The 21097-nt window shown below is 46.6% G+C and overlaps 1 protein-coding gene across 3 annotated transcripts in view; it reads left to right on the top strand.

The window, feature by feature from the left end:
• Window positions 1–1458: 1458 nt before the first annotated feature.
• The window catches only part of ASB18 (ankyrin repeat and SOCS box containing 18), a 72378-nt gene continuing 52739 nt past the window's right edge, over window positions 1459–21097 (top strand). For 2 of the 3 annotated variants that reach the window (XM_027537991.1, XM_027537992.1), the window contains exon 1: window positions 1459–2351. In XM_027537991.1, the coding sequence (XP_027393792.1) occupies window positions 2147–2351 (205 nt within the window). In that variant the 5' untranslated portion in view covers window positions 1459–2146. The remainder of the gene's footprint in view (window positions 2352–21097) is intronic. The other variant, XM_027537990.1, reaches the window with a different exon arrangement.

Raw genomic sequence — 21097 nt, 5'->3', positions numbered from 1 at the left:
ATGCAGATGTAGACGTGTTAGGGAAAAGCATCAGCATACGGAACAGAAGCTGCAAAGTCACGCAGAGAAGCTGAGAGGAGAAGGGTGTTTTATTCAAGGTTCTCCAGAGAAACAGAACCAAGAGGATGGGGGTGTGTGTGTGTGTATAGTCTTAAAATAAAGACACATATGATTTATTTTTTAAGAAATCAATGCACATAACTGTAGCAACCAGTGAGTCCAAACCCTGAAGTGCAGGTCAGCAGGCTGGAGACCCAGGAGGAGCTGCAGGTCTAGTCCAAACTCTATCTGATAGCAGAATACCTTCTTGCTTGGGGGCATCAGTGTTTATTCTTTGAAGGTCTGCGACTGATTGGATGAAGCCCACTCAGATTATGAAGGGTCATCTGCTTTACTCAAAGTCCGCCAACTTAAGCATTAATCTCGTCAAAAAACCTCACAGGAACATCCAGAATATGTTTGACCAAGTATCTGGGGTAGGATGGTCCAGCCAGGTTCACACATAAGATTAACCATCACATGGGGAGACAGTAAGGAAAGGAAGAGGTGGCAAGACTGAGACACAAGTTGAAGGGGACTCTATAAAAGCCATATGAATACATACATACATATTGGGTTGGCCAAAAATTCGTTCAGATTTTTCTGCAAAATTTTATGTATGGGCTTCCCAGGCAGCACAGTGGTAAAGAACCCGCCTGCCAATGCAGGAGACACAGGAGATGTGGGTTCAATCCCTGGGTCAGGAAGATCCCCTGGAGGAGGAAATGGCAACCCACTCCAGTATTCTTGCCTGGAGAATCCCACGGACAGAGGAGCCCGGCGGGCTGCAGCCCATGGGGTCAGCACAGAGTTGGACACGACTGATCACAACACCAATATGTGTATAACTGAATCACTCTGTGTGCACCAGAATCTACCACCACATTATAAACCAACTACGCTTCAATTGAAAAACTATGATTAACTGTTTAAATTTTGAATATAGAAAAAAAACAACTAGGTGAGGGCAGAGAAGAAACAGCACGGAAGGGCACAAACTTGCAAGCACTGGATAAGTAAGTCCTGGAGATCCAGCGCACGGGAAGGTGACGATAGACATCAGTGCTGTTGAAGACAATGTCAACCTGTCTAAGAGACTCAAAAACTGAAGTATCCATACCACAAGAGAAGACAAAAGCTTGCAATTCTGTAACATGATAGTGGTGTCAGCTAACACTGTGATGACAACCATGTCACAATACATAAATGCATCAAATCAACGTGACCTACACCTCGAACTTGCACAGTGTTATCTATTTCAATTTTTAATGTATCCAAAAACTAACTTTTAAGCTAAATGGCCCAGCCTGGGCCCCTCAAGTTGTCAGAGCACCCAGCTGCCACTGGACCCAGATGGAGGAGATGCAGGACCACTAGAGACAGAGGTTATGGGGGGAAAGCCGCCTACCCCCAAGGAATGCGCAGAAACCAGCACCAGCGCCTTGCACGTCCATCGGGCGTGGAATTGGATGCTTTACGCTGAGGTTCGCATCCTTAAGAAGTACAGAGGCTGCCGCTCACACTTAGGATGCTTGTCTGTGTTCACTTACGTGACGATCTTGTCTTCTCGGGACCGGCCAGTCCATCTCTGAATTTAGAAACCAAAGATGTTCCTGCATTCTCCTGGGTTTCAAGTCAGGTCCAACTTGTAGTCAACCAGACTCTTTTTAGATGAAGTGAAGGAGTACAGTGGTATATTAATAGAACGTTACAAAACGTTCCTTTCAACAGCACAGAGATTTGCAAGCCCAATCTTGGGGAAAAGGATCTTAAACATTCAGGACAGAGTCTCACTTTGACAAAAGAAGACGTTGGTCAGCAGTGCCAAGGACAGCCTGACTTTTTACAACCCTGTGCTCTTTGCTTCTCCCACTCACAGACGCGTTTACTGGCCCCCTCTCTAGGATCCTAACGGAGGCCTTGGAGATTAATTCCCGTCTCTGTGAGGAAGGGAGTGGGGAGGGCTGCTGGCAGGTGGCCAGTCCCCGGGGCTGTAACTGACCACGTTTCTTCTATTTATAGGCTTCCCCACAGCCCTGTCCACACAGCTGCTGACTCTGGACTCAGCTGAGAAGAGCGATTTGGTTAACACACAGGCGACAGCACAATGTCGGTCTCTGATCGCCTTCCCGATTACCCGGTCAACTCCGATTTCGTAAAGAAATTAAAGGCAGCCCTGGAAGGCAGGGATGAGGCGAGACTGAAGGACTTGATCTGCGCTGACGTTCGGCACGTGGACGCCGTGATAGAACTGGCCAATGACGACTGGATGAAGGACCCCTCCGCCCAGCTGCCCCCCGGCGTGCTCGTAGGTAACCGCCACGTACCTGCTGGGTTCCCCACCGTGCACACGCGAGGGGTGGGCTGTTGAGTGTGGAGGGCAGATGGTTGAAAGAGGAGAATGATACATGCTCAGCTCTGCGATTATTATTTATAAGCATACATACGTGCTGCCTATATTGTGTATACGTATATGTACATAGCATATACCTGTGTGTATATGCAGTATGTATCATAGTATATATCTGTATGTCATAGTATTATACACATATTTACTACGTATATACACAGTATTCATATACATATACTACACTGGCCAAAAAGTTCCTTCAAGTTTCTCCGTAGCATCTTAGGGAATACATAATATACATAGGTGCCATGTATGTAAATACATATAGTATACATATAGAGAGATATACATGTAGTGTGTAGTATATGTGCACACCATAAGTATACATATGTATATAATATGTATATTGATATATGCTATGTATACTTATGTGTGTGTGTTAGCCACTCAGTAGTGTCCAACTCTTTTCAACCCCAAGGACTGCAGCCCACCAGGCTCCTCTGTCCGTGGAATTCTCTAGGCAAGAATACTGGAGCCAGTTGCCATTCCCTTCTCCAGCGGGTCTTCCCAACCCAGGGTTCAAACCCCGGTCTCTCACATTGCAGACAAATTCATTAACACCTGAGCCACCAGGGAAGTCCTTATACATATGCACACACACACAGTATATATCTGTGTGTTACACAGGCAGTAATTAAAGCAATACCAAAAATTTAAAAAGAGAAAAATTAAACTATGGCATCCGCATCCCAGCACAGTGTCTCCTTTCATTTCTCCACTCTTTTTCCGAGCTAGCCTGTTTGCATGTGTGAGTTTCCTCGACTTACAGTCATGGGGGAGATATAATTTTGTGCTTTGCTCTGTTGAGTTAATATACCTAAAGTGTTTTCCATGTTGCTACCTGGTCTTCTTAATTTCAATCACCTATTGAGGTGATTAACCATGAAATACTTAAACCAAATTCCTACAAGAAGGGACTGTGCATTTACATTTTTACTACTATCAATAATACTGTAATTAGTGTCTTTATTAGCATTCATATGCTTTTTTTTCTTATTCAGGGTTGTGTCCTTAGGATAAATCCTTAGGAGCAGTATTCCTGGGACAAGAATAAATTTTCCAAATTGTTCTCTGAAAGGATTTCTATTCTGTCAGTGAGTGTGTGTGTCACGTCCCACCCTGAACATTATGGGTGATTAATACTCACATTTAAATCTCCAATTTAGTCAGCGTGCCCTGGCCCTTCTCTAATGCCTGCTCACCCGCCCTCTCTTTACTGCTCAGGACCAAGTCTTAGCCACAGGATTTGGGTTTTCTTTGCAGATCTGTTCACATGTGACTTGTCTAGTCAGGTCCTTGAGCAATATCTCCTCATGTCTTTCTATCTTTTTTGACATCTTGTAGGTCTGCTTCACATAACACAGATATAATACCATTGTCACACTTGCTGAAAATATTTTCCCTGACCTGAGATTAACTTTTAATTGTACCAGGCTGCTTCCCAGCTCGTCAAATGTGCCCTCCGCAAGCCTATCTTGACTCCTAAGGGATATGCATGACTCCCCTCCCCACGCAAGGCAGATTCTTTCCCAACATACATGTGTGAGTACACACACATGTGTACCATCGCACACACATGTACCTTCACACACAAACACAAACACGTGCTCACTCATGTAGGCAGGTCACCAAAAGGGAACACACTTGGGCCCTTGGTCCTGGCGAGTGGAGATGTAATGTGATGAAGGGCAAGATCAGAGCCTGGCACTTCCGAGGGAGTGGTTATCCCTCTGCTCCTCCCTCCCCTAGCCCTCCTCACCCCTCCACCACCTCCGTGTACCCTTTCACTGGGGGTGTGAGCAACCTGCAGAAGGCTTTAGAGAGAAACCAGCTCCTGCTGCTTCTTTTCCTTGGTGTTTCTGATATCTGGGCCCCAGTCAGGGTGAGGGCCCAGCAACCATGTGCCCAGAGAGCACCCCGCCTCTGTTCAGACCTAGCTTTGCCTGGATGGGCCGGGTCCTCACTGAGAACACACACAGTACAGGTATCAACCCAGGAGCCTGTACGGGGGCACGGAGGGGACTCAACTCCTCCCCTGCACCTCCCCCAGGAGTGCTGAGCTCTAGGTTCTGTATTTGCCCTCCCGAGCCAGCCTGCCCACTGCCTGCTCCTGGGGTGACTTGGTGAATCGCGTCCTCCTGGCCCCGCGCTCTCTGGGTGCAGCTAAGGCCAGGCACTTCGAGGAGCGGGGAGGGCAGAGTATTTGCTCCAGGGACCCGTCCCTGCCAGACGGCCCCTGTGATCTGGCTTCAATGTTGGGCTGAAGGCTCAGCTGTAGGGTGTCAGCTCTTACCTCCCTGCTTGCCCCTTGAGACACAGGGAGTGGGGCTCTCCCGATGCCTCGGGAGACCCCATCGCTTCCCTGAGCCCTGCGTGCCTACTGGATACCCTGGATCCCCGCCACCTGCTTTCTGCCGGGATTCTGGCTGGAGCGAGTACACGCTCTTCTTTCACAAACCTGTCCCAGTGGGTTAGGGCTTTGTATATTTGAAGTCCCCGAGTTAAAATATCATTGCTTATTCTTTAACAACAGCTCTGTGTGTGTGTGTGTGTGTGTGTGTGTGTGTGTGTGTGTGTGAGTCGCTCAGTCGTGTCCAACTCCTTGCGACCCCATGGACCCCACCAGGCTCCTCTGTCCATAGAATTCTCCAGGCAATAACACTGCAGTGGGTAGCCATTCCCTTCTCCAGGGGATCTTCCCAACTCAAGGATCAAACCCGGTTCTCCTGCCTTACAGGCAGACTCTTTTTGCCATCTGCGTTACCAGGGAAGCCCAACAGCAACCTTGATTTGTTCTTTCTTTATTCACCATTCTGGGGTGCGCTGGGTCTTCATTGCTGACTGCTGGGTTTCTCCAGTTTCGGCACACAGGCTTCTCACCGCGGTGGCTCCTGTGGTTGTACAGGGCGGGCTCTCGGACTCTGGCTTCAGGAGTTGCTCTGGACGGCTCTGGAGCGCGGGCTCAGCAGCTGCGGTGGGCGGGCTTCTTTGCCCCTTGGCCTCTTGTCATTCCCTTGGAATCTCCCCTGACCAGGGATCGAACCTGTGTCCCCTGTGTTGGCAGGCAGATTTGTAACCACTAGACCATCAGGGAAGTCCAGTCTGTTCCTTTGATTCATTTATTAAATAGCATAACTGTTTTCACAATAGGACACATGGTCAGTGCTACATATTAATATAAATTACAGGTAACATCGTACTATTTTAAATAGCTAAATCTCTCAGTATTAATAACATGTTTTTATTAATCCAAGATAAAAATCTAGCCTCTCCAACAAAAAGTAAAATATCATTTATTTTCACATTGCTGATTTCCTGCGCCATCTTTATTGTCCCCACCTTTTTACTGCGCACTTGAAACCAATGAACTCTGTGTTGAGGGGGTCCTGTTCCGTCCCACGATGAGCCTTTAGGTTCTAAATCACATCCATATATACTTCTCCCCGCCCAACGGCACAAATCAAAAGGGCAGGGACAGGTCAGTGCTGCTGCCACGCTGTCAGGACCTGGGCTTGTTCCGGGCTGTTTTCGGTTCAGGATGCTGGTAACTGAATGATTAAGTGCATGGCCTCAGGGCACATCTTGTTACCCATGATTTTATTGCAGGGGAAGCAGGCTGGGCTTGAACCGGGGGTGGAGATGCACGAGGCAGCTGCCGCTCCAGCTGACGTGTGAGAGTGGGGTTTGAAGGAAACGTGACAGGTCAGGAAACAAGATCTAGTTAGGAGGTGATGGAAGGCGGGTGCCCAGGGAAGAGATGGCAGGGTCTAAATCCAGGCAGTGGGCTAGATGAGTGGCTGACAGAGATAAGTGACAACATTGAGAAACGCTGGGAAGTTAGGGGGGAGCAGAGGACAGGGACACCAAGCCAGACAGAAATCAGAGGGATCTGGGATTGTGACGAGGTTTGAGCTTTTGCTGTGAGCCTAGGAGAACAAGGGGAGACTAGAAACGAGAATTACACACAGGATGGCCCCCCAGGAGTGCAGAGCCCAGCCGGTCATCACAGGTAGCCTTTCAGGCGCCTCAAGGAGCCCTGGAGTGAAAGGCTCCAGTAGGAAACTTGGGTTCGGCCACCAATGAGCTGTGTGGCCTCAGAGAAGTCACGTTCCCTCTCTGAGTCAGTGCCTTTACTTGTAACTAGTGCGTGAGGTTTGATTAGCGCTTCCCGAGCAGAGGCCCCTGAGCAAAACTCCATGGAGGAGCGCACCTGGGATGTGGTCCCTGGAGACCCACGCTGATGCTGGAGGGCAGGGTAAAAGCTTGCGTGGCTTCACCACCGGCAGGGGGTGGGGATGGGAGTCGGCAGGGGTAGGGGAGGGATTGGAGGTTTGCGGACACTCTTTAGGAAGTATGGCTTGGATCACTGTTGAGACCCCGTCCAGCCCCATGCTTCTCTCAAGCCATGATCCCCAAATCTCACTGTCTCCGTCTAAAATGGAATGAGGCTGCCTGTTTCCTGAGTGTGGGAGTAAACAGGCTCTTTCCTGGGAGAGGGGTGATTGTGAGTCCTCGGGCAACACACCTCAGAGGAACAAGAGCCGTCTGCATTAAGACGTACACGTGGGGGATTTAGAATGTGTGGTGAGTGGTCAGAACTTGGGGCAACACTTGAAATGCCACACGCATTGGGAATGGATACAGGAAAGAATTTCAGTTCTCCCAAGGAGGAAGGTGAAGATGAAGGGATGATGAGCGAGAAGACGGGCAAGGACCCAGCAAGGGGTGGGCTCTGAAGATGCCCCCAGACCAGGAGACACAGGGCCAAAGATCAGGCTGAAAGGCGTTTCAGGGAAAGCAGAGGCTCAATTGTCCATCCCAAGGACAGCCCTGGTTGAAAGAACTCCGAGTACTTTGCAGCAGGACGATAATTTGCAGCAGTAAGATAAGTAGCCGTTCTTTCTGCTTGTCAACATAAATATCCAGGGACCATGTTTTGCTCAGTGATATCCCCATGCTCGTGTGTGAGCTCATTACTCTTGCAAAATAGAGCAGAAAAAAATAATTATTATTTATTTCTGCAGATCCATGTCAGCATCCCAGTAAAAGCATAGGGAAAAGAGGAACCAGCTGGGAAAATGGTGAGAATGACGTGTTCTGGACAACCCTTCAGGTGTACATGGGGCCCCTTACAGAGGGCAGAGGGCAAAGGAACTTCAGAATTCAGCCTCGGCAGATAACAGGGCCAAGTGCCGAACATACCTGCCCTGCCTGGCCATGGGGCAGAAGAGGGGTCCTCAGTCAGGTTTTCCCTTAAAGATGCAACTCACCTGTGCCCTTGGGAAGCCACCTGCTGTCCTGCAAAGATGTCCCTGGGATGCCCCGTAGGGTGCTGGGAAGTGCATGGAGGTCTCTGGTGGGCATTCAACCCCAGTCAGACCCAGATTGGCCTGCTATGAGGAACCAAGGAGGCTGTCCTGGAGCTGGGCTCTGTGTGTGTGTGTGTGTGTGATGAGGGGAACAAGCCTGAGCTCCAGTTCATCCACAATCTGCTCCCTCATCTTTCCCACCTACCCCCTCCCAATAAAAACATCTCCACCAGGACAAAACCCAGGCTCACCTAGACCTCCCCTTCTTCTAGATCCTGTAGAAGTCCACTTCTCCAGAAAGCCCTCCCTGCCCACCCAACACACAGACCCACCTCCCCCGGCCACAAGAAAGCAAAGCCCTCAGTCTCCATCTGTTACTGAAACAAAACCTTGCAGAGCTCATCTTTATACCCACTGAGTGTTTCATTCTCAAATATGACCTCCTTAAGATCAAGACCTTTGCCTGGTATCCAGAGCCTGGCAGAAGGCCTTAGCCCTGTGTGTGTGCTCAGTCATTCAGGCGTGTCCAACTCTTTGAGACCCCGTGGACTGTAGCCCGCCAGGCGCCTCTGTCCATGGGATTCTCTGGGCAAGAATACTGGAGTGGGTTGCCATTTCCTTCTCCAGGGGATCTTCCTGACCCAAGGATCGAACTTGCGTCTCCTACATCTTCTGCACTGGCAGGCGGATTCTTTACCACTAAGCTATCTGGGAAACCTATGAAAGTGAAAGTGAAGTCGCTCAGTCGTGTCCAACTCTTTGCAACCCCATGGACTGTAGCCCACCAGGCTCCTCCATCCATGGGATTCTCCAGGCAAGAATACTGGAGTGGGTTGCCATTTCCTTCTCCAGGGGATCTTCCCGACCCAGGGGTCAAACCCAGGTCTCCCACATTGCAGGCAGATGCTTTAACCTCTGAGCCACCAGGAAGCCTATAGAAAGGCTCAAACTCTGGGTGGGCTGCCTGCATGGGCAGGCCAAACTCCTTTGCTAACATTTACCCAGGTGGACACAGTCTGTGTTTTCACAGACATGATTGGAGTGAGTCTTTCAGCAAAGAAATATTTGATTCTACTTTCTGCTAAAGCCAAGTCTGTGCTGTTCAGTATTAGCAACAGCGGAATTATTCGACCTCACCTCTTTGGAACACCTATCAGCTCACTGACTTGAGGGAACACAGCAAGGGAGAAAGGATGGCGGGGGAGGGGTGGAGAGACCCTGCTTGCCCCCCAAATGCATCAACTGTACAATTTGGTAACTGGCGTAATCAAACTACTTAAGAAACAACTGATTACTAATTGCTATTATTAAGGATGTCAGCATTCCATGATTTTGCTGCTGATATATTATATACAAGTCAAGATGCTACTTGAATTCTTGATTGAAATAGAAAAACTAGAGGCATTATGTTGTGTTTGGGGTAATGGTATTTAAGCATCTGGAGGCAAGTTAAAGAAATACTAATTGGGTTTTTATTAAGAGAGCTCGTGCCGCCGCACATATAGGTGCAGAATGAGTGCGGTGAATGTGGGATGGACAAGGGCCAGTGGAGTCTGCCGTGGAATTCGACTGCTCACTCCGTCAGCGCGATGTTTAGCATGCCTTGCGGTCAGGGCTACACCCACCTCCTTCTGCATGGAGGGGAAGGTCCCCCACAGAAAGCTCAACAGTTGAATGTAAGTTAAATAAGCACAACTCCCGCCTTGGAGGACTCACATTTGAACGAATGGCAAGTGCGTGGGCATTGACAGTGTAATAGACACGACAAGAGACTAGCAACGACATGACCTGGGTTCAAGCCTGGTGCTCCCACTATATGTGTGGTCCTTAACCTGTATGGTCTGTTCTTCTATCTGAATCCTAATTTCCTCATTTGAAACTATTGGACTGTTGAGAATTCCCATGCAGTCCAGTGGTTAGGACTCAGCGATTTCACTGCTGAGGCCCAGGATTCAATTTCTGGTCAAGGAATTAATCCCACAAACCGCACAGTATAGCCAAAAAGAAAAAGAAAAAAAAAATGGGATTAGCGGGGTCATCTCTCAGGGTGCTTCCAAATGGGACGAACTGGAGCTCCAAGACCAACATGTAGTGTTTTTGGAGATGGATGAAAACCCTGTTGCCTTCATGGGTGTGTAGAACAGGCCCCACTTTCATTGGAACCGTCAGCTCCAGGTCAGATGGGCAGGGAAGGTGTCTCCTGGTGAGAAGTGAGTTTATCAGCTTGACTCACCAAAGAGCAGCAGCCTTGCCCAGAGATGGCCTTGTTCTGATCGTTAGGAGAACAAGTCTGCAGACCAGAGCCTGTCTGTGCTATAACGAGCCCCAAGTGGAGACAATGACAGAGGAATCACGTGCAGTGAGGACTCTAGTTGGTCTGTGTTTTCCAAGGACTCCCACTTCCCCAGCAGAGAAAAACGAGGCTCAGAGAGGTTGAGTTCCACATCTCAGGTCCCACAGCTGCAGGAGGGGGAAACCCAGAGCTCTTCCCGCTACCCCGTCATGCCTATAATTGCCCTATGGCTGCATTTACAGACCAGGACACCAGGGTTCTCGTGTATCCCCTTACTGGGCAACAGTCAATTAGGAGCAGCACACAAACCAGGTATGTTCCCTGACTTACAGTCGAGGGCTCTTGACACAGACCCACCCCAAGACATGTAGCTGGAAGATCCATGGAAAACGTCCCCATGAAGGCTGTGACAGCTCTGAGAATTTACATCACACACAAGCATGCAGACACGTCATCAAGAGCATGGAATCCATCGCTTCAAATAATTCAGAGTATTAAGAAACACTTTTCAAATAGTATTAAGAAATACTCTACAAATAATAAGAATATTAAGGAAAAAAAAAAAACCTGGGTGAATGAGCGGGGTGTCTCAGCTGCAGAACAAAAACAAAAATGGGCAGCAGGAGGTCAGTGATGGCGGCGAAGGATGGGGAGACACGGGCTCTGCTGTCTTGGCTAAAGCCCTGATCAGAGTGTGTGGGGGCAGGGAGACCCTGCTCGAAGCAAAATGAAATTAAACCTTTCTAAGTACTTATAAATCAGCACCTAATGACACTATCCCACCACCAGCCGGAGCATTGCTCTTATTACTTTGATTCACAAGCCAGGAAAAGATCCGGAATTATGCACAAATTATTGTCCCATCTTCTTAATTAACGCTGATTGCAAAATTCTTGCTAAAGTCCTTGCTAACAGACTCAATTATGCGCTGCCTGAATTGATTCACCCAGATCAAGTGGAATTTATTAGAAATACACTTTCCTACAATAACATCAGATTATCTTTGAATATAGTTAAATTATTTAGGAATAAAATAGTTCCAGCAGCAGCCCTTGCTTTAGCTTCAGAAAAATATCTCCCACCACCTAGAATGAAGATATTCCTTTGCTTTCCACCAGACACACACCCTAAGCTCTTTTTTTTCCCAGAAGCAGGTTGAATCACTGTGATGAGATGAGATGTATGCCTTCGAGCTAATGGTCCAGCTTCAAAGCATATGGGCAGGAAGAAAAATCCTGCAGGGTCACGTCTCAGCTTCCCCCAGTATGAACCGTCACTGCCTGTGGAACACGGTGAAATTGCAATTAGACTAAATCAGGATATTTTCAGAATCAAAATTGAGAAACAGGCTAATAAAGACATAATGTATGCTGATGACACACTTCTATTAGCATCGTTCCCCAGCACACTGGAGGGGTTCAAAAGAACAAAAAGAAAGGAAGATACGAGGGAAGGTCCTTTCTGCCTTTCCAGGAGGGCAATGGTTCCTGCAATGGTACATCCTGTTCAGGATAAATATTCCAGAGAAACAATTGGAAATAGCAAATGCATTACCTGTAGCCTGGTACCAAATACTAAGCCCAGCAGCTGGGCATTGAACAGGGTCTGGGCTTGTCCTAGAGGCCATATCTGGGCACAGGGTAGGTGCGTAATAAATATTAATAGACAAAACAACATATGGAAGACAGTAAAAATCTGTTGGGCTGTCCCTTGAAAGATGAATGTGCACTGATGGGCTGTGATGGAAAGGAAGGGCCGGAGACAGAGGGAACGGAGTGAGCAGACGTGGAGCACACAGCCCACCTCATGCAGGGAAGTGGGGCCTGGCTGGAAACAAGGAGCATAAGTCAGAGGAGAAGGAGGACTATCCGGGCGAGCAAGCTGGGATTGTATCGTGCGAGGCCACAATTTCTAGACATAGGCGTTTACATGTATTCGGAAAGGCAGTGAGGAGCCATTCAGCAATGGAATGAGATCATCTAATCTGGAAAAAGTTAACTCTTGCATAGGTAGGAAGGATAGAGGTGGAGAGACTGGTGCCCTGAGACCAGCTGCAGACATCCACTTCCCTCCTCCTTTACCAACAGAGTCCCTGTGGCAACACAAGGTTTCCGGCTGGAGAAAGAACACCATCACTCCTCCCTTGAAGCCAGGGGTGGCCTCGTTCTCAACAATAAGGGGCCAAACAGAAGATCCAAGATGACAGAAGAAAGAGTCAGTGAATTTGAAAACAGGTTAAAAGAAAGTATCCAGTCTGAAGATCGGAAAGGAAAACGATTGAAAATAAAATGAACAGGGGCTGTGGGACAACACAGATCTGACACGTTCGAGCAGAATCCAAGAAAGAGAAGAGAAAGAGAATGGAGCAGAAAAAGGATTTATAGAAATAATTGCCAAACCTTTCCCAAGTTGGATGAAAGATATAAATTTACAGACTCAAGAAGGTTAGCAAGGGCTCCCCCGGCGGCTCAGTGGTAAAGACCCCTGCCTGCCAATGCAAGAGACACAAGCTCCGTCTCTGACCTGGGAGGATCCCACACACTGTGGAGCAACTAACTCCGTGTGCCACAGCTGCTGAGCCTGTGCTCTCGAGCAGGGAACCACAACCACGGAGTCCACGTGTTGTAGCTACTGAAGCCCTCGTGCCCTAGAGCCTGTGCTCCGCAACAAGGGGAGCCGCCGCAATGAGAAGCCCTCAGCTCAGTCCAGTTCAGTTGATCAGTTGTGTCCGACTCTTTGTGACCCCGTGGACTGCAGCACGCCAGGCCTCCCTGTCCATCACCACGTCCTGGAGTTCACTCAAACTCATGTCCGTCAAGTCAGTGATGCCATCCAGCCATCTCATCTCTGTCGTCCCCTTTTCCTCCTGACCTCAATCTTTCCCAGCATCAGGGTCTTTTCCAATAAGTCAGTTCTTCGCATCAGGTGGCCAAAGTATTAGAGTTTCAGCTTCAACGTCAGTCCTTCCAATGAACACCCAGGACTGATCTCCTTTAGGATGGACTGGTTGGAGCTCCTTGCAGTCCAAGGGACTCTCAAGAGTCTTCTCCAATACCACAGTTCAAAAGCATCAATTCTTCAGCACTCAGCTTTCTTTACAGTCCAACTCTCACATCCATACATGACCACTGGAAAAACCATAGCTTTGACTAGATGGACCTTTGTTGGCAAAGTAATGTCTCTGCTTTTTAATATGCTGTCTAGATTGGTCATAACTTTTCTTCCAAGGAGCAAATGTCTTTGAATTTCATGGCTGAAGTCACCATCTGCAGTGATTTAGGAGAAGCCCTCACACTGCAACAAAGAGTAGCCCCCAGTTACCACAACTAGAGAGAAGCCCATACAGCAGTGAAGACCCAGCACAGCCAAAAATGAATAAATAATTTTTTAAACAAAGAAGTTTAGCAAACCCAAAGCAGGATAGACATAAAAGAAAGAGACAGGTGTGTGCCTGGTACCCAGATGCTCCACTGACTGTTGTTGAGTCAAATTTGCCATGAGAATTAAGAGCACATTTCACTGAGGTGAAGGGTAGAAAAGGTATGCAGAGAAAGAGATGCAATAACTTTCCTATTTGAGGTGCATGTGACTCTCCTGCCTATAAGCCTGCAGTCATTCCTTACTGAATACAGCAAAGGCATGCAAACTGTCACCTGAGGGCCAGCTACCTGTTTTTATAAATAAAGTTTTATTAGAACACGGCCCTGCCCGTTTATTTACATATTGTCCGTGGTGGCTCTCATGCTACAATGGCAGAGCTGAGTAGTTGCCACAGAGACCATAAGAGGCACAAAACCTAAAATATTATTATCTTACACATTACAAAAAAGGTCCAGCAACCCCTGTCCAACAATGAAGAGTCCCAATTTTATAGCCTGTGTCCGAGGACTTAAAATATGTGCTGTGAACTAACCCACCCCACCATCTCTCCCAGCATCTCTTCACCCACCCTGTACTCTAGTAACTGGTCAGTAAAGGTGCTACTCACAGCCCACTGCAGGTAGGGGGTGCTCCATAAAGGGTTTGCTGTGAAAATTGTCAGTAAACGTTTAGAAACATCTACAGCAACTTGACAATTAACATTCTGGACTTGGAATTCTGCCTTTTCTCCATTTGGGGTTTTTTTGTTGTTGTTGTTAGTTAATTTTAATTGTATTCTGAAAAAGAATCACTCTATGACAAATTGGGACCAAAAAAAAAAAAAAAAATCCTTGGACTTCCCTGGTGGTCCAGTGGTTAAAATTCTGAGCTCCCAATGTCCAGGGTGGGAGTTTGAGCATCTCTGGTCAGGGAAGATCCTGTATGCCACATGGCCAAAAAGTTTAAAAATAATTAAAAGTTTTTACATTCCTAGTCCTTCAGCTGAGGTGGTTGAGAAATTCTGGTCTGCACCAGCCTCAGTGACACCCCCAACCCCTCTCACCCCTCCTGGCCTTGGGACAGGCCGTCTCTGCTCCCCGTCTTCACCTGTTCTGACCACACGCCCACCCATCCTTCCAGGTGGCCCAGTTCACAGTCAGGTGCTGTGGCCTTGCAGGGTGTTTGCTGGGCATCCACATCTGCGAGGGGGAGGGGAGAGGGCAGGATGGGCAGAGGGGAGGTTGACCTGCGACCCAGGCCCCCCCCACATCTCAGCCAGACCCCAGGGGAGCGTTAGAGCTGACCCATGTCATGGTTTCCCCACATGAAGTCACCAGGGTAGCACCAGTCTCCTGGCTCCCTCGGTCTCTAGATCCGCCCCACTGGGGGCCGTCCCTTCTAGAAGGAGGTGGCTCTCTCCCCAGAAGGAGCTCACAGTGGGGAAACAAGTCCTCCTCCCAAACAGCAGCATCTGGGCAGCTCACCTCTGTGTCCACCAAGGTCTAAGCCCTCAACTCTGATCCCCAGACCTGCTGCCAGTGGCTCACTTTCTCCCAGGTCTCTGCTCTGCCTGCCTGGTCACCTAAGCGCCCACCCTCCAGACTGCACCTTGGGCCCCAGCAACACAGCTTCGAGGCCAAGGATGCTTGCCTCTCATTCAGCCCAGGATAACAGGACCAGGTCCTGCAGCACAGGCCAAGAGAGGGAAACAGACACCCTCAGGGATCATAAGTCATCTTCTCCTTCAATTCCCTCTGTGCTTTGCTCAGATGCCACCTTCAGTAAAAGCCTGTCCCACCCCTACTTCCTGGCATTCTCATAACTTCCCTGATCCGTTCTCATCTTCACACCTGGACCCCTATCCATCAGTGGTCTCACTCCACTTGCCAGCTAACGTCTGTCTAGTCTTTCTCTCTCTTGCTAAGTGTAACCCTCCTTAAAAGCAAGGATTTCTACTCTGAATCTCTGTAGGCCTCTGGTACCTGAAAAATGCCCTGTGCATGTACACTCAATATAGAATATTTCCAAATGGTGTAGAAATTCACCCTTCCACCTGCAAACTCTGAAATAGCAGTTTCACTAAACTCTTCCAAAACTTGATTTCTAAAAAAAACCATTCAGGAGACTTTCCTGGTGGGCCGGTGATTAAGAATCCACCTTCCAATGCAGGGGACTCAGGTTCGATCTCTAGCTGGGGAACTAAGATCACACACCGCAGGCAACTAAGCCCACGAACCGCAACTACTGGGCCAGCGTGCTCTGCAGTGAGCTCTCCGAAACAAGAAGCCTGACTCCACAACTAAAGGAGCCCCTTTGGGCCACAACTAGAGAAGGCCCATGTGCCGCAACGAAGACCCGGCACAGCCAAAAATTTCAAAAAAATTAAAAAACCTTTCACAACTGGATAGATGAAAAAGATCTCTTTTTCTAACTTGCATTTCACATTGGTAAAATTGGATGTTGTGTACATGTTTAGCGGTCATTTCTATTCCTTATTATGCCTTTTATTTTTCTGTTGGAAATTCAAAGTTCTTTCTCTCTCTCTCTCTCTCTCTCTCTTTTTTTTTTTTTTGCAAACAGAAAAATAAGGTCAATGAACATTCAATCCATCAGACATCACTGGGCTGGCTTTGCTCTGTGCAGAGTTGCAAAACAACCAAGAGACCACCAGGCACACCCCCCTCCTCAACTGCAGGATCAGTAAGCTTCTCATTTCCAGGAGGGAGGTAAAGGATGATGAGGTATAACCATCAGACCAAGCCAACTTCAGGAGAGAAGCATTTTGCTCCCTGTGTGAGATTCATAAAAAACAATCAGTCTGAACAGGCAATTTGTCTCAAGAGGCAGGAGCTGCAATTTTATCATGTAATTAAATCCCCATGACAGTTGTAAAGAGACGCCATCACCTTTATCAGGGAGAGCTTCAGTGGGCTGCTCTCCTGCACGGTTCCCCAGAGTCTGTAAATGTCCTTCCAGGGCTGTTTACCCGTGGTTGTGCCTGCCAAGGACCAGGCTACTCCATCCCCCCTCAGCCACCGTGGATGGCAGTGCTCAAGGGCACCTTCGCTTCTGAGCATCCAGAAGAGCCCTCCTGGACTCTGGATGAGAGCAGCTCTTGACCTTTGGATGAGACAGCATTCGTGGTGTGTCTTGGCAGGATCTGCCCCGAGCTGGGTTGTGCTCTTCGGACATAAGTTAGCAAGGTGTCCCCACTCCCACCCCCACCCTGTTGTATTCTTCCACATGATGGGAATGAGGTTTCTTAATAATGTGAAATCAGTACAGACGATTTAAGTCATTATTAATAGATGCACTTGATCTGAGGGAGCACGATGCTTGAATGCTTTGTTAAATGAGGTGTGCTGTGCTAATATTGTTATTTGGAGAGAAGGTTAGGCTACGTCCATGTTTTGGATTCTGATGTCTGTGTGACTGGCTTCAGTGGATGTGGGTATGTCCCGGGCTCTTAAAAGCAGAGTCTTGCAGGACTTCTCTGGCGGTCCAGTGGTTAAGGCTTCACCTTAAGATGCAGGGGGTGAGGGTTCAATCCCCAGGCTGAGAACGAAGATCCCACATACCTCATACCAAAAAACAAAAAAATAAAACAGAAGCAATATTGTAACAAATTCAATAAATACTTTTTAAAAAATGGTCCACAAAAAAAGCAGAGCCTTACATACCTGCCCAGCTTATTATTTTTAAGAAATGTTTTTCATTTTTTTGTGACTTGCTTCTTTCCCTTACATATTTTTTAATTGATGTATAGTTGGTTTGCAATGGTGTGTTAGTTTCACATGTACAGCAAAGAGATTCAGTTATACACTCATATATACATTCTTTTTCAGATTCTTTTCCCTTTTAGGTTATTACAAAATATTGAGTATATAGACTTCCCTGTGCTGTACAGTAGGTTCTTGTTTATCTATTTTATATATAGCAGTGTGTATGTTAATCCCAAATTCCTAATTTATTCTACATGGTAACCCTTGGTAACCTTAAGGGGGAAATTGCTGTCATTTTAAAAAGCTTTAGGGAGGGGGGATGAAGGAGGAGTGGCCTTTAGAAATTAAAAAAAGGAGAGTGAGGATCAAAAGATGTGTGAAAGTAAATCCATAGTAAGACCTGGGGTACTGTGCCCGGCAGTGTGTGTGCTCAGGCACTCACTCATGTCTGCCTCACTTTGACCTCATAAATTGTAGCCCACCAGGCTCCTCTGTCCATGGGACTCTCCAGGCAAGAATACTGGAGTGCTTGCCATTTCCTCCTCCAGGGGACCTTCCTGACCCAGGGATCGAGCCTTCCTCTCCCTCACTGGCAGGCAAATTCTTTACCTCTGTGCCACCTGGGAAGCCCGAGCCAGGTGGTACAAATGTTGGATTTAGTCCCTGGACATTTACAGAAACGATTCATGTAGGAAGCAGGAAACCGACCAGGATAACGGGATGATACATTGGCATATGTGAGAAAGTGCTCAGACTTGCATGATGTCCCCAAAGGGGAATGACTTCTTGCCCCATTGTGTCCATTTACTCGGACACTTGACCCCAGAAGGAAGCCAGACCTTGGCCTAATGGTCTAGGAAAAAATCCACGCAGTAGTCCTTTTCCAAGAGCACGTGCCTCGTGGCCCAAACACGTGGAGTATCGAGGCCCCAAATAAGCAGACTGACCCTGTAACAAACCCACTAGCTTCACATTTCAGGCTCAGCTGGGTTTTCCACAGAATGTCATCAGAGCTCATCCTCTGATGCTTCTGATGAAAAGAAAATCAATCATTCATCAATTCAACGGCAGGATGCAAAGATCCTGATATCACATGAAAATAATAATTACCGTTTGAACACTAGCTTTTGTTTATCTCATTATCATTACAAGGTGGATTTTTTTTCATCTCATTTGATTGAGAAGCAAAAATCCCCTCTTGTTAGCTACCAAGCTACAGGCCTTGGTAGGGAGAACAGTTTTTGTGTCTCTCATGGACAAAACATTACACTTGTAAGTCCCTAACATATTCTTTACAAAGCCATATTCACATCCGGTGAACTACCTGGCCAGCTCCTAGAAAGATTTAGTCTGTTCGGATTCTGGGCTTCCCTTTCGAGCAATGGCTGCATGTTAGAGGCATCTGGAAAGTTTCTTACTTTGCTGATGCTCAAGCTGTACCTCCAACCAATTACATCAGAATCTCTCAGACTGGGATCCAGGCATCAGTGTTTCTAAAGCTCCAGTGATTCTGGAATTCAGCAATTCTTTACATGTACCATTATTTCTCCAGTTTGAGTTTTTTAGCAAGATTTTCCTAAAGAATGACCCGTATGTTTTCCATGTTCTCTGAAATATTTTCAACCTTATCTATGCCTACATCTCACTGCATTTTAGAGATAGCCATGTCACGAAATAAAATTCTCTGAGTCCACCCTGACCTCTTCCTAGTGACCCCAGAGCTCCAAGTGTCCCCACTTCTTTTCTAAATGCTCCCAATCCAACCTTCTCGTGAGCCATTTAAGGACCTTGCCCAAGACTGATGTCAGTTCAGGCTTTGAGGAATCAAGTTCTCTTCCTATTTGAAAATGAAAATTCTCATCTCCTGGTGCTTCTTCTGTTTTAGTCAGTTCCTCAAAGATTCTGACAGCTGCTAAGCAACTTTGTAGGTAAATTCACTCTTGAAAGAAACTGAGTTTTCATATCAACTGAAGCAGGCAGAGATTAGTGGTGAGTCACATCTTGAAGGCTATATGTTGCCTTTAAAGGAAGCCGAGAAGGGTGAGGATGATGAAAATGAGATACAAACAGTCCTCTGCCTATAATTTAATAGAATTACTTCTTTTTTTTTTATATTGAGTTGTATGAATTCCTTATGTATTTTGGGTATCTTGCCGGACATATCTTTTGCAAATATCTTCTTTCATCCAGCAGGTTGCCTTTCTGATTTGTTGATGGTTTTGATGTGCAAACGTTTTCTAGTTTGAATAGGTCCCATTTGTGTGTTTTTGCTTTCGTTGCCCTTGCCATAGGAGACATATCCAAAGACATATTGGTTAGACTGATGTCAAAGAAGTTACTGCCTATATTTTCTTCTAGAAATTTTATGGCTTAAGCTCTTACATTTAAGAGTTTAATTCATTTTGAGCTTATTTTTGTATATGGTATAAGAGAGTGGTCCAGTTTCATCCTTCTCCATGTAGCCACTCAGTTTTCCCAAAGCCATTCACTGGAGAGACGTTTTCACATCACACACGCTTGCATCCCTCGTTGCAGATTCACTGACCACATGTGCGTGGGTTTACTTCTGGGCTCTCTATCCTTTCCATTCATCTACATGCCTGCTACTGTGCCAGTACAACACTGTTTTAATTACTGTAGCTTTGTAGCTAAAGCTGTAGTAATTAAAATCTGAGAGTATGATACCTCCAGCTTTATTCTTCCTCCTCGAGATTGCTTTGACTGGGAATTCCCACATGTCCAGTGGTTAGGATTTGGTGCTTGCACTGGGGCTAGGGTTCAATCCTGGGCTGGGGAAAGAAGACCCCGTGAACCTCTAGGCGCAGGCAAGAGAATAAAATTTAGAAAAATTAAAAGATTGCTTTGGTTCTTTGAGGTCTTTTGTGGTTTTATACAAATTTTAAGATTATTTTTTCTAGTTGTGTGGAAAATGCCATTGATATTTTGATAGGGATTGCATTGAGTCTGTATATTGCTTTGGGTAGTATGAACATTTTAACAATACTGATTCTTCCAATCCTTGAGCACCAAAAATCTTCCTATTTGTTTGTGTCACCGTCAATTTCTTTCCTCAATGCCTTTCCATTTTCTAAAGTACAGATCTTTTACCTCCTTAGGTAAGCTTATCCCTAGGTATTTCATTCTTTTTGACACAATTGTAAATGGGATTGTTTTCTTCATTTCTCCTTCTGATAGTTCATTATTAGTGAATAGAGATGCAACAGATTTCTGTATATTAATTTTGCATCCTGCAACTTTACTCAATTCATTTACTGGTTCTAGTACTTTTTTGGTAAAATATTTGGAGTTTCCTATATATAATCTTATGTCATCTGCCAATATATAGTACCAGTTTGACTTCTTTCTTTCAATTTAAATGCCTTTTATTTCTTTTTCTTGCCTAATTGGTGCAGCCAGGACTCTATGTGTTCCTTGAGGATAAATGTGTTATGCCTTTTTGTCTCTGAATCCCCCAAACCCAGCAACACATCCTAGAACATAATCTTACACAAATGATTACTGAATGAATAGGTGAATGAATGGGTGGACCTTGGGCCACTGGTGGGGGCTTTTTTTGTTTGTTTACTTTGACTTTTTTGATGTCATAGTCACACATACAGCTCTTTTTCCTTAAACAACAACAAGCCTGCTATGCTCCTGATAATCTCCATGTCCTACTTGTGAAGCCAATTCCGTCTCCCATGAGCTGTTTTTAAAAAGCTCTCACGAAGAACAAAGTCTGTTTCTGGGCTGCTACTCCCTGCCCACTGAAATCAAGCTTGGGTATTTAGGGCACTGTTGACAAATATAACACTTGGAAAGCTAAACTTAGCATAGAACACAGGGTGGAATGGCTCTTATCACTGGACTCACCTCCAGGCTTCCACCCCTTTTAAAAATAACCCATGACAACATGCGTCAGGTACAAAAGAATGCTCCAGTTTAAAGCACAGGCTCCAGCTGG

Source organism: Bos indicus x Bos taurus, chromosome 3, assembly GCF_003369695.1.
Source record: "Bos indicus x Bos taurus breed Angus x Brahman F1 hybrid chromosome 3, Bos_hybrid_MaternalHap_v2.0, whole genome shotgun sequence".
NCBI classification, from domain to species: Eukaryota; Metazoa; Chordata; class Mammalia; order Artiodactyla; family Bovidae; genus Bos; species Bos indicus x Bos taurus.
This window is presented reverse-complemented; position numbering and strand designations above follow the sequence as displayed.